Source organism: Leopardus geoffroyi, chromosome B1, assembly GCF_018350155.1.
Source record: "Leopardus geoffroyi isolate Oge1 chromosome B1, O.geoffroyi_Oge1_pat1.0, whole genome shotgun sequence".
Taxonomy (NCBI): domain Eukaryota; kingdom Metazoa; phylum Chordata; class Mammalia; order Carnivora; family Felidae; genus Leopardus; species Leopardus geoffroyi.
This window is the reverse complement of record NC_059327.1, coordinates 145,512,712-145,525,483: the sequence shown is the minus strand read 5'-3', so window position 1 is coordinate 145,525,483 and position 12,772 is coordinate 145,512,712. Positions and strand designations below refer to the sequence as shown.

The 12,772-nt window shown below is 37.5% G+C and overlaps 1 protein-coding gene across 2 annotated transcripts in view; it reads left to right on the top strand.

Moving 5' to 3' along the window:
• MTHFD2L (methylenetetrahydrofolate dehydrogenase (NADP+ dependent) 2 like) overlaps nucleotides 1-12,772 on the top strand; it is a 147,236-nt gene that overhangs the window by 42,410 nt on the left and 92,054 nt on the right. Inside the window, exons 4-5 of one of the 2 annotated variants that reach the window (XM_045473752.1) lie at nucleotides 6,880-7,032; nucleotides 8,234-8,341. In XM_045473752.1, coding sequence (XP_045329708.1) covers nucleotides 6,880-7,032; nucleotides 8,234-8,341 — 261 coding nt within the window. The remainder of the gene's footprint in view (nucleotides 1-6,879; nucleotides 7,033-8,233; nucleotides 8,342-12,772) is intronic. The other variant, XM_045473753.1, reaches the window with a different exon arrangement.

Below are 12,772 nucleotides of genomic sequence, written 5' to 3'. Positions count from 1 at the left end.
CTACTAATTCCCAAATTTGGGGGTGGAGTAGCACAGCGAGATTAGACTCACTTCCCATTCCTTTTTTGTCCCCTCACTCCTCAGTGATGAAACAACTCTTAAACGATGTTGGGCAAGTAAGTGGTAAGCACCTGATAAGTATTTTCTGTCTCGAAACCTTGATGTGGAACCCAAAGGGTGTAATTTAAATATTACTTATTGGCTTGAGAACAGGTAACACCGCTTCCAAAAGTATCTCTCTTATTTACTCCTACAAAATAATTAACTCCTTAAGAGACTATAGCCAAATAAGTTGATTAGACAGACATTTATTCCATTAGAAAGAAGGCTCCAGAGGGTGAGAATTGTGTCTCTTTGGTTCACTGCGTTTCATGAATCTTCAGAACAGTACCAGGCACATGGTGGATGCACAGTAAATATTTACTGAATGAATAAATGAGTGAATTTTCAAGGGCCTTATATTTATGTTCAGAGTGTGGACTTGAACCTATGAGCATAAAGCTTTGCCTGAAATTTCTAATTTTTCAAGTCCTAAAAGGAAAACATCAACGAAAAACAAACATGAATCTTTGACTTCAAATTTATATTTGAAGATATAAAATGCCAGATACATAACAATGTAGATGTAAAGATACAAATAAAGATTTTAATGATTTTAATTGGTTTTTCATTCTATATATATATATTATATATATATATATAATATATATATATAATATATATATATATATATATATATATATAATGTTTATTTATTTTGAGAGAGACAGAGAGACGTGCAAGTGGGGGAAGGGCAGAGAGAGAGGGAGAGAGAATCCCAAGCAGGCTGTCAGCGCAGAGCCCAACGCAGGGCTCAGACTCACAAACCGTGAGATCATGACCTGAGCCGGGATCAAGAGTCAGACTGAGCTACCCAGGCGGCCCTCATTATATTTTTAAAGGATGGATGTCAGAGGTTGCAGAAGAATCCCTATGGTAGCATGTTCTAATTGTTCCTAGTTGTCCACTGGTTTGGTTTAGTCTCTTCATCTGTAATTCAGGGCTAATAGTCATGGATTCAACAAGTATTGAGTCCCTCCTCTTCCGGGTACTGTTCTTTGTGCTAGGAATACAGTAGAAAAAAAAAAAAAAAAGAAAGAAAGACAAAACTTTCTGTCCTTGTGGAGTAACAGGAGAAACAGACAATGAAAAGTAAACATAATAAATATGCATCCATATTTATTAGAAGTTAATGTGCTATGAGGAAAAAAAAAGTAGAGCATGGTAAAGAGGATCAAGATGTTGGGGGACAGGTGGGATGTTTGTTGTTTCAACATTTTATTATGAAAAATTTTCAAACATACGGAAGAGTTGAAAGAATGGCACATGCACACCCAGATGGTCCCAACCTAGATTCCGTAACCGTTAACGTGTTGCTATTTTGCTTTGTCACATGTCTATCCATTTATTCATTCATCACTCCATCTTGTTTTTGAAACATTTACAGGTAGGAACACACACGTATCCCTAAAACTTCAGGGTGCATATCATTCACTGCAGATCAATATTTGTTTTTATGTGAAATTTATATTGCCTTGAAGCACACACATCAGAAGTGTACTATTTTGTAAGTTTAAAAAAAAAATGTGAATTCTCTTGTAACTTAAACCCCTATCAGAATATAAATATAGAATGTTTTTTATCACTGGAGAGAGTTTTCTCTGATTCCTTCCCAGTCAACCCTGTCCTTACCTTCATCTTCACCCTCTGGGATCCACTGGTCTGTGTTTTTCACATGCATATTGCCCATGTGAATACCTTCCTTTGTAAAATGCCTGTTTATATATTTTGCTCATTTTTAAAAACTGAGTTATTTATCTTTTCATGATTTAGTTTTGAGAGTTCTTTATGTACCTGGATACGAGTTCTTTGTCAGGTATGTATTTTGCAGATATTTTCCCCCAGCCTTTGGCTTGGTATTTATTTTGTTAATGTTGTGTTTTAAGAGGCATAACATTTTAATATTTCTGAAGCCTAATTGATCAGTTTTTTTTTTCTTTTGTACTTTATGCTTTTGTAGTCTAAGAAAAACTTTGCCTGTACCTGGCACACAAATTAAAGTTTTCACCCAGAAACTATTCGGTTGTGGCTTCTATGTTTAGATTTATAATCCATTTGTAATTAATTTTTCTGTATGGTATGAAGTAGGGATTGTGGTTCACTTTTTCCCCTCATACAGCTAACAAGTTGTTCAGGTAGCTTTTATTGAAGTTTTTACTTTCTCCATTGAATTGCTTTGGCATCTTTGTAAAAAATCATATGACTATATAAATGTGAAGCTGAACCTGGGCTCTTTATTCTGTTCCGTTGATGTATTTGTCTGTCCCTACACCAGTGCCACACTGTCCTGACCACTGTAGCTTTGTAGCAAGTCTTGAAGTCAGGGATCGTAAGTCCCCTTACTTCATTCACTTTCAAGATTGCTTTGGATATTCCTGTGCATAGTCATATGGATTCAAGCAGCAGTCAACCTTTACCACAAGTTCTCATAGAGTTGTGATTGAGATTACATGGAACGTACGGATCAATTTGGAAGAACTGACATCTTAACACTAGTGAGTTTTCCAGTCCGTGAACGCAACATACCTTCCGCTTATTTAGGTCATCTGTCAACAGTGTTTTATAGTTCTCATTATAGGTGTCACCCTCCAAATTTAAAAAATTTACTCCTAAGTAGGGTATGATTTGTAAACTACTCTAAGCAGTATTTTTGAAATTTCATGTTCAAATAGTTGCTGCTTGTATACAGAAATACCATTGATTTTTTGGTATCAATTTTGACTTTGCACTCTCTGGCCTTGCTAAATCCACTTTATTAGTTATTGTGTTTTGTTGTATTGTAAATTCTTTAAGATATCCTACATAGATAACCGTGCCATCTGTGCCTAGAGCATTTTAATTCTTCTTTTCTAATCTTAGGCCTCTTTTTTCTTTTCCTTATATTATGACACTTGCCAGGATCTCCTATAAAACATTGGAAAGAAGTGGTGGGAGTGGACACCCTTGTGTTCTTGTCTTGGGGAGGGGAGGGAGATCCAATATTTCATTATTAAGTATAATATTTGCTGTAAGGTTTTGTGTTTTTATAAATGCCTGTCACACTGAGGACTTTAAGCTTTTTTGTTTTGCCTTTGCTGAACCACAGCTGCAATTTGTGTTTAGTTCTCTCAGCCTTGGATGGGCTTCTTGGAGTTTTTCCTCTTGTTTTTATTGTTCAGGAGTCAGAGATTTGAGCAGAATTTATAGATATATTTTGAGTCTCCGCTCTGTGGCTTTCTCCTCTTCTGGTTATATCCCTTCAATTTTAAGCTGCTCTGGTAGCCACAAACTTTGTGCTTTGATTCCTTAAGCAGGCAAGACTGCAGATTATTATCCAAATTCTAGCTGTCCTTTGAATTCTTTGAGTGGCATCCCTTTCTTTCAGAGGCCCACTCTCCTCCAAATCTGCCTGCTTCTAGTGACTCTCCAGGGTTTTCCAGATGGCTCATTTTAAATAGTAGTTGTTTAAAAAAGTTTTATTGAGGTATCATTGGTATTAACATTCTATGAGTTTCAGGTATATAACACAATGCTTCGATATGTGTACGTATTGCAAAATGATCACCACAGTAAGTCTGGTTAACGTCTGTCACCATACGTAGTTACAAAATATTTTTTCATGTCCTGAGAACTTGCAAGGTCTATTCTCTTGGCAACTTTCAAATATGAAATACAATATTATTTACTATGGTGATCATGCTGTATATTACACCAGCAAGGTACAGTGCATGATGGTGTACATTACAACTATAGTTCTTTGTTTTTTTACATATGTTTTCCAGTGTTTACCATTATTGTCTGTGAGAAGTTTGGTCCAAGATAAACAACTTCACCATCCTCAGAAGCAGAGCCTTCTTTAAATAATGTGGTCAGAATAGTCCTTACATATAACATAGAATTTATGGAAAGATTTGAAAGAAGGGAGGGTTTTGGCCAAAGTGACTGTTTGTTTTGAAGCCTCCAGGCAGTCAGAAGAACTATAACCAGTGTGGGAAATGCCTGATATATTTGGAGAATAGCAAGAAATGCAGAGTGACACCAAAAGAATAAGACAAGGGAAGAGTAACCAATATAAGATCAGACAGACAACTAGAGTTTTGGAGCAGTACACATCATGCGGGGTCTTGGAAAGAAGACTCCTGTGATACGATGTGCATTTCAGAAGTGTAATCATGTTGCTATTCTGTGAATAGATTGTATGGATGCAAATGTAGAAGCAGGGAATTAATCGGGACGCTGTCATAAGAATTCACAGGTGAATTAATGGCCACTCAAACCAGACTAGTATCAGTGGACACGGCGAGACTAATGAGGTGCTAGATACATTATAAAGGAATATTCAACAGATTTTCCAATGGAGTGGATGTTGAGTGTGAGTCAAAATGACTCCAGACTTTTTTGGCAAGCAGTTCAGTAGGATGGAATTGCCATCAACTGAGTGGAGAAAGCTATGGGTGAATTGGTTTAATAAGACAAGGTCTGTGCCCTTTAAGGCTCACACTCATAAACCAGAGAGATAATTAATAACTAACGTTATCAACTAACTGAAATAATGTGCTAAGTACTTTTTCTTTTAAGTTTATTTCTTTCATTTGAGAGAGACAGCACATGTAAGCAGGAGAGGGGCCGAGAGAAAGGGAGGGAGAGAATCCCAAGCAGGCTTCTCACTGTCAGTGCAGAGCCTGATGTGTTTGGGGCTCTATCTCATGAACCATGAGATCATTACCCAAGCCAAAATCAAGAGTGGGGCACTTAACTGACCAAGCCACCCAGGCGCCCATGTAGTAAGTACTTTTTATAGCAGCTTTGTGGGAGAGCAGAGGAGAAAAATGTGTCATTTCAATTTGTGATGAAGGAACAGGTGGCAATCGATCAATGTGTTGTTAGGAATGACCAGGGTGGGAAAGAACAGGGAGGAAGGAATTAGTTATGGAAAGGTGATCATGCATTTTACGAACAATAGCACAAAAATGCAAAAGTTAATGCTAAGGGCTTGGGAATGGGACACTGCTTAGTGTGACTAGAGGAGAAGAAGTCATAATGGTGGTTGGGAAAGAGATGGAGTGCTTGGAGAGGAGGCTTTAGGAAGAAGATATAACCAGGTCGAGGAAGGGATTATTTACTATGCTAATGAGCTTACACTTAGCCAACAGGCATTGAGGCAGTGGAAGGAGGTATTTTTAAATAGACATGTAAAAATCCTTGGATGGAAAGTAAACCAATAATTTGTTCTTTTTTTTTTTTCCTGTTCATTGTCCAAAGGCAATTAAATGCTAAATACATATAAACCCATACACATATATGGACACACATACATACAACCCAACACACAGTGTTGTGGTTCTATAGACCGGTCTCTCAAGGCAGTCCCTGAGCTGTTCTATTGTAATGTTATGGTTATAATTTGAGGACTTTTTTTTTTTCCTGGCATGATTTAATTACCTCATGATTGTAAATAGAGGTGAAACACAGAGTGAATACCAGTTTTCCTATTCATTTGGGTAGGATTTTAAGTGGCTAGTGTTTTGCACATATTCTATGGGTCAAAAATGTTTTACAACCATGAAAAAATTGATGCTATTGAATCTCATGATTGTTTCTTCAAGTCATGGCTCCAAGGGAGAAACTTTAGGGGACTTTAAGTAGCAGTCAGTGAAAAACATGAAATCTATTTCCCTTACTCCTATAAGGAAAGAAAGTATTGGTTGTAAAATACCTGATGCTTTTCTACATATGTTTAGGCACGTATTAGTTAACTTAGGAATAGTGTTGTATTTGGAGGCCTAGAAGAAACAGTGCATTCCTTGGGATACGTTAGGGTTATCAAATGTCTTGATTAGAAGGGATGTGGGGTCCCTTCTGATTTTAATTTTTTTACATAATGTTTTAATGTTTATTTATTTTTGAGAGACAGAGAGGGATACAGAGAGAGAGGAAGTGGCAGAAAAAAAATGGAGACACAGAATCCAAAGCAGGCTCTAGGCAGTGAGTTGTCAGCACAGAGCCCTATGCGGGGCTTGAACCCAAGAGCTGTGAAATCATGACCTGAGCTGACGTCAGATTCTTAACTGACTGAGCTACCCAGGAGCCCCTGATTTTAATATTCACTTTTACTACTTACTTTTCAAAATGAGATGATGATTGCCATCTTCTATCTCTTTTGCTTGGTTTATTACTCTATGTTATTTTCCTTCCAAATGGAAAACCAAAATGGTATTTTAGATATCAGTGTGCTAGTTCTTCAGAGAAAGGAGGTATATGTGTGTGTGTGTGTGTTTGTGTGTGTGTGTGTGTGTGTGTGTGTGTGTGATTTGTTTTTTATTATGTCATTTGGGAGGATGTTAGGCATTCATGATGTTATGATTATTTTAGCACCAAGAAGTCCTTTTAATCTGTAATGCTAGAAATATTTAATAGGGGCCTATCGTATAAGTGTCTTATATGGGGAAAACATAGATTTAAACCATAAGTAGGTAAACTTATTGAGGCAAAGACTTAGGGCCTGTTTCCAGATCTCATTGGTATTGTTTCAAAATAAAACTTGTGAAAAACCAGTTTTTTCCCCTTCACCAGGCCAGCCACTTTTGGCCCTGTAATCGCATACACTCTTATGATTGGTTAATTATAACCACCAGTCAAAAGCATTTTGGCTTACTGTTTTGGTGGAAAGAAAAAGGAATCGAGTAATAATTTTACACCTTTCCTGATACTGAATCATAGTATAGGTCTTCAGATTTCATTTTCCAGACCTTCAAATAACTGACCATTTTAAAATTAAGACCGATTTTATTTGCTTTTCAGACCACGTGGATGAGCGAACAGTATGCAATGGAATTGCCCCTGAAAAAGATGTAGATGGATTTCATATTATCAATATTGGAAGACTGTGCCTTGACCAGAATTCTCTCATACCGGCCACTGCCAGTGCTGTTTGGGAAATAATCAAAAGAACAGGTTGGTAATTTGTGGTCTGCAGGATGGGGGTGCTAAATGCCAAACTGAACACATGTACATTGCCTTGCTGGAAACATCTCCATCCTACTGAGTAAAAGAAAATGATCAGCTAGAAAACTTCGGTGTACAGAAACTTATAAAGTAACAAAAGTAAAAAAAAAAAAAAACAAAAACAAATCTAAAATAAATAAAATGAGAGATATGTGCCAGGTTGTAGGTAACTGTTGTTGCCCCTTTTGGGCATGAATTTTTCAACTAGTAGGTTTGTCTCCCTGCTTTTAAATTGTAAACTTAATGTATTTTGGTGGACACTTTCCAGAATGAGTTCTGTTTGTCCTTACTTTTAGAAACAAAATTTGATGAACATATATGAGCCATCTCTAATGCCCTACGGTTTTACTATAGACATTTGCATTTGAATTTGTGCTCTAAATACAGTGATACTCTCTTGGACCCTTGAGGTGTATAGAGATATTTACCGCTATGTTAAGCAAGACCAAATTGCCCTTATGTTTGTAATTGCCCCACCTCCATCGCTGTGCCTTCCATTTCTGACAGCATCTTCTCCTTTCTAACCTACTATTTAACCTGAAAATTTCCAAGAGAAAGCAGATCCTAGAATCACCCTCTTAGGACATTAGTACTTGTGAAAACTTTAATTCTAACTGCTTCATTGTACTTATGAAGAAACCATACCCAAGGAGGTAGAGTGCATTGTATCTGCAGGTTGTATCTTTCATCCTTTCCGGGTCCCTGAAAGTTCAGCAGCTCTCTATTGGGTAAAGTGCATGAACTTTGTAAAAAATATGCTTTTTCCCGCCTCATTTTGTTCCAGATTCACTGAAAGTCTGATTGCCAGTTAAGCTTGCCATTGTTGTACTTTGCTTACTTCATAATTAGTAGTTAATATAGAGTAAGTCTTTGCATGTCTAAATCTTCACGTGAATCTCTGTGTTTAAAAGTAATTTAATGGCAACTTGAAAATGTAGTTTTTTAATGAGGGCAATTACAGAGGAAGTGACAAATCCGAGAAGCATAAAAAGAATATTTATAAATAATGAATGTGGGCGCATTATAGACAAGCCACACAGTAATTCAAATTTAATTAGAAGTTTTTAAAGAATGTTTCAGTTGGCTGTTCACATGTTTAATTTGCTTCTTGCTGTTGATTCTTCATTTAAATCAAACTCTGTGTTTTAAGGGATTGAAACATTTGGGAAAAATGTGGTTGTAGCTGGAAGATCCAAGAATGTAGGGATGCCCATTGCCATGCTTTTACACACTGATGGAGAGCACGAACGGCCAGGAGGTAGGTAGGACCTTGGAGATTCTGTGTACTCTTATAATTTTCTTCATTCTTAAAATCATCAAGTAAGGATGTTTGAAAATGTGATTTGGCATATTTGTGGGTTTATGCAGATAAAATCTCCCCTTATTCTTCATCCAGTGACATGAGCACCTTGAAAGTGAATAAAAGAATTGCTAGACATATATGGCCCCTTTGTTCCTATTACTACTATTATTTTGGCCTTATATACTTTCTTTAAATAATTGATAATATAAACATTAAGAAAAGTGGAAAGCCACTAAATACATAACAATCACATGCTGATAGCCTTCTGCTGCCTCACGCGTGTGCGTGCACACACACACACACACACACACACACACACAGTCTGCATCTTTAGGGTTCAGTGTACAAATATATAGATTATTTCTCATTGTTAACCTTGGTGAATTCCACTTTCTTGACCTTAAATTTTTAAAGATTTCTTTTAGGATCTTTGTTGTCATAAGGCATATGAAATAATTTTTTAAGCCACAATACCCTATAGAAAAAGAAGCCCAGTGATATTGCATCATTTATCTAAAATGATGATCGATGAGACTTTTGAATATTACTTTTCCTTCCTGGGCCTAAGCATTTAAATATCGCCACAAATCAAAATGGGTATCGGGATCATAGTAAATTAGGGCCTGATAATGACTCCAGGTAAGTTTAAAACCCTTGGTTTCAAGAAACTCTTGGAAAGGCCAAATCTAGTAGTGTGAACATCATTTTTGTGGTGAACGCCTACAATTCTAGTGTTACTATTCACTTGTAACTTAATCTGCTAGTGCTTATCCATCTGTCTCTTAGGTATAATAAAGATATTGATTTATATTGGCCTTTATGCAATTGTTTCTATGTTAAACAAGGTAAACCAACCAGGAGTTTTTACCTAGGTATACCGTTTTTGTTGGAAAATTTTGAGTCTGTGTCGGTACATGGAGTTTTTTTCTTCCTTTTCACCACTTTATTTTCCAGTCTCATCGATAACATAACAATCAGCGTTATGTTTTTCCACGACTCGTATGGTACTTTCTAATAAAATGTCTTATTTCGTTCTCAGTAATTTTGGCATATATTAATAGTATTTGCATTTTGCAGCTAAAAGAAATGAGCTTTAGAGACTTCAGGTGACCTGCCCAAGGCCACTCAAGAAGTAGTGAATCCGGAGCAGGGAGCTGGGAGCTGGGTGCTGACCGGGTTTGAGAGGATGTACTTGGAGTCAGATGCCATATGCTCTGTATCCTTGGATGAGACATTTAATCCATGCAAGTCTCCACTTTTCACATCTGTAAAGTGCAAATAATATTAATATCTCTTTCACTGGGTCATTGTGAATTTTAGATGAGGTAAGAATGGAAAGCTCTAATTACATTGCCTGACACAATAAGTTAAGTAAGATCTTGCTTGGTCCATGTGGACTGTGGCTATTACTATTTCCATTATGTGCTTAATTTAATAATCTGTGACCATACTAACTATAGAGTTTAGAGTAATATGATCCAAGGTTAATGTATTTTTCACCTTCATTTGAAATTTTATTGTATTTTTCTGGTGGGATTTATGTTTGCCTTTGTTTTTGGATCAAATCTAGTCTTTGTTGTACTAATCTGTATAAACATAGAATTTATAAAGTCTATAAAGTATTTGATTAGAAATATGACATCATAATACTCCAAATCATATAGTTCATTGCATTTTTTCTCTTAGATATCAATATATTACATGCTGCTTTCTGGATAAATTTCCATTTTGAATTACTTATTTGTCTATAAAATTAAGTCTATGAAAATCAATTTATCCCTTCTTTATGCAATTTTAAATTGGACATCAGTATGTCCTAGTACATACTAACTTCATAAATATTTTATACTTTGTGTTTTAAAATATTCTCACTTGAATGCATGTTAAAAATTGAATAAAAGTGGGATTGGTTATAATACCGGTTACTTACAAGCCAGGTAGTTAAATTTACATTTCTCATAGCAGCACCTAGGTGCCGTTATAATTACAGTATCCAAAAAGTAATAAATTGTATTAAAAATGATGTTGGGCAGTTTGCAACATGGGTGTTGTTTAATCTCATGCATATTTAATAGGAGTATGGTGACATATATGATTAATATAATGAATTGTTGAGAGCTGCTTACTGAAGATTTGGAGTCTGTGGGAAAGTTAATATTTCAAACGTCCCTGTCTGTTAGAGCAGTAATTATGTGCGGTGACTACAAGTGCATTGTTAGCTAATGGAGATAATGAAGGGGGATTAACTTGGCAAATTCATATCTATAGAGCTGTTCTGATGACACTCACAGTGTTGAGCATTCAGCTCACACTGTATTTCTTTGCCAGAAGAGATTCAGGACCCTAATGATTCATTTGTGTCTTAAAGCCAACGATAATTGTCCTGGAAGAAAAATGGCCATACTGTAATTTAACTTGATTAATATGTGTCTACTCTTGGCTAGCTTTCAGTCTTGATCATGTGGGACATAAATCCCAGCTGTTTGGTGAGAAAAAACTTCTTTCAATTCCTCAAGGGCTTGGAATATTTAGACGGAGAATGGCTTGGAATATTTAGACGGAGAATGCGCTACAATCTTGGGGTAAAGGGTAGTGTTGATGCTCAACACAGCAGGATGCTGCAGGGACATTACCTTCTGCTGAGGACATGTTATCACAGAGGACATGGCATCTGAGCCGCTCTGTAGTTTATAGAGAGTGGGTGAGAGATGGTTCCTGTCCTTCAAGAGCTTGTAGTCTTGGTGCTAACAGGGGGTGTAGATACAGAGGTGCATGATACACAAGTTGTTTTAAATTGTAAATATTCAATGGCACAAAATAAAATTTGGCATCTCTAAGCAAATATTACATTTGCTTAGGAAAGCCTATGGTTAATTGAAGGGGCATAAAGATACTGACAATGGACAATCTCTTCTCAGGAACTCCACCACTTATAAGGATGCTTAAGTGCCATTGTGACCGCCTGTAGGTCACTGCGTGTTCTTTTAACTTCTTTGTGCGTAGTAACCTACCCCGTTTCACCTTCTTTCAGAATGAAAACTGATTACCATTGGTCTCAACCCAGCGTCTTGACTTTTAGCTTTACGGTGAGGAAGTGAGAGAGAAGTTCTTCAGTTTTGCTAAAACAGAAACTCCTTCAAGATAACAAAGCACCCTAGTGACCAGGTGTTAAGATGATTAACTTGTCGCCAAAAGAATGCAGAACTGGATTTTATTTCAACATTTTTTAGGGTAAATTTCTTTCTGCATATTTTCACTTCTTATGTAGGACATCTCATCCAAACAGATCCCCCCAAATGCCCACAGCATGGGCTCACATGCTTCTCCTTTAACTGAAAGGTTGTGGTGTCACTTCAGTGCCTGCATTGGTGCAGGGACCTTTTCAAAGAGCATTTCGAAAGAAATCAGCCCTGCTTAGAGTCCTGTGGGCCCAGAGATCTTCTTGATTTCATTCAGGCAATACGCATTCAGTTCTCAATTCTCTGTGAAACGCTGTGGGGAACAGTGGTAGAAAAGACTTAGTTCTCTGGTTTCTGGAAGATGACAGTTTGCATCCTTAGGGCTCCTCTTCCGAAAGAAAACTGTGTTTTCTCAAAGCACTGCTTCTGCATTGGTGTTCAGTGTTTGGATTCACGCTGTCCTTGTGCTGCAACTTTCCGTGCCTCGGGTATAATTGTCATGCAAGGCGCCTCCTACCTGAGTAGAAAACCACAAGACCTTTTGCCAAGAGAATGCCCTTCCTTTGGGAAGATTGGCTCTCATTGTGAGAATGAACATTTTTGCCAGACTGGGAGCGTTATCTCTCACCTACAGGAGTGCTTTCAGGCGGTAATACAGGAGTGGATGTTCCAGGCGGTGCAGCCGGAACATACTATGAGTGGTATGCGTCATTAAGCTCAGTCCAGTGCCAGGTTGGGCCAGGCACTCCCGGGTTTCAAAGAGAAGAGCCAAACAGGAACGCCTAGGAATGCAGGAGTCATACAAAGGATCACACCGCACAGAGTGAGACTCTAAGTCTTGTCAGCAGCAGAGTAGAGCAAGGTGCTCCCTATCTCCGTGGAATGAACCATTGTCAAACTGGGGCAGGGAGAATGGCAGGCATTTCAGTCTCTGTTCCTCCCGTCCCACTACCCCTGAGTTAGAAACACCCATGGTAAGTTATTGGAGATATACTATGTCTTGTGTTGCCTCTGTGTTGTTTAGGCTTGACTGAATTCCAGCATTGTGCTTGCACAGTGGAAAGCCATAGAAAAAAAGATGCTTCTTCTAGTCTCCTTTCCTTCTTTTTTAAAAAAGTTTGTTTATTTTTGGAGAGAGAGAGAAACAGAGAGAGTGAGTGTGAGGGGGTGAGGGGGTGAGGGGCAGAGAGGGGCGGGGGGAGAGGAT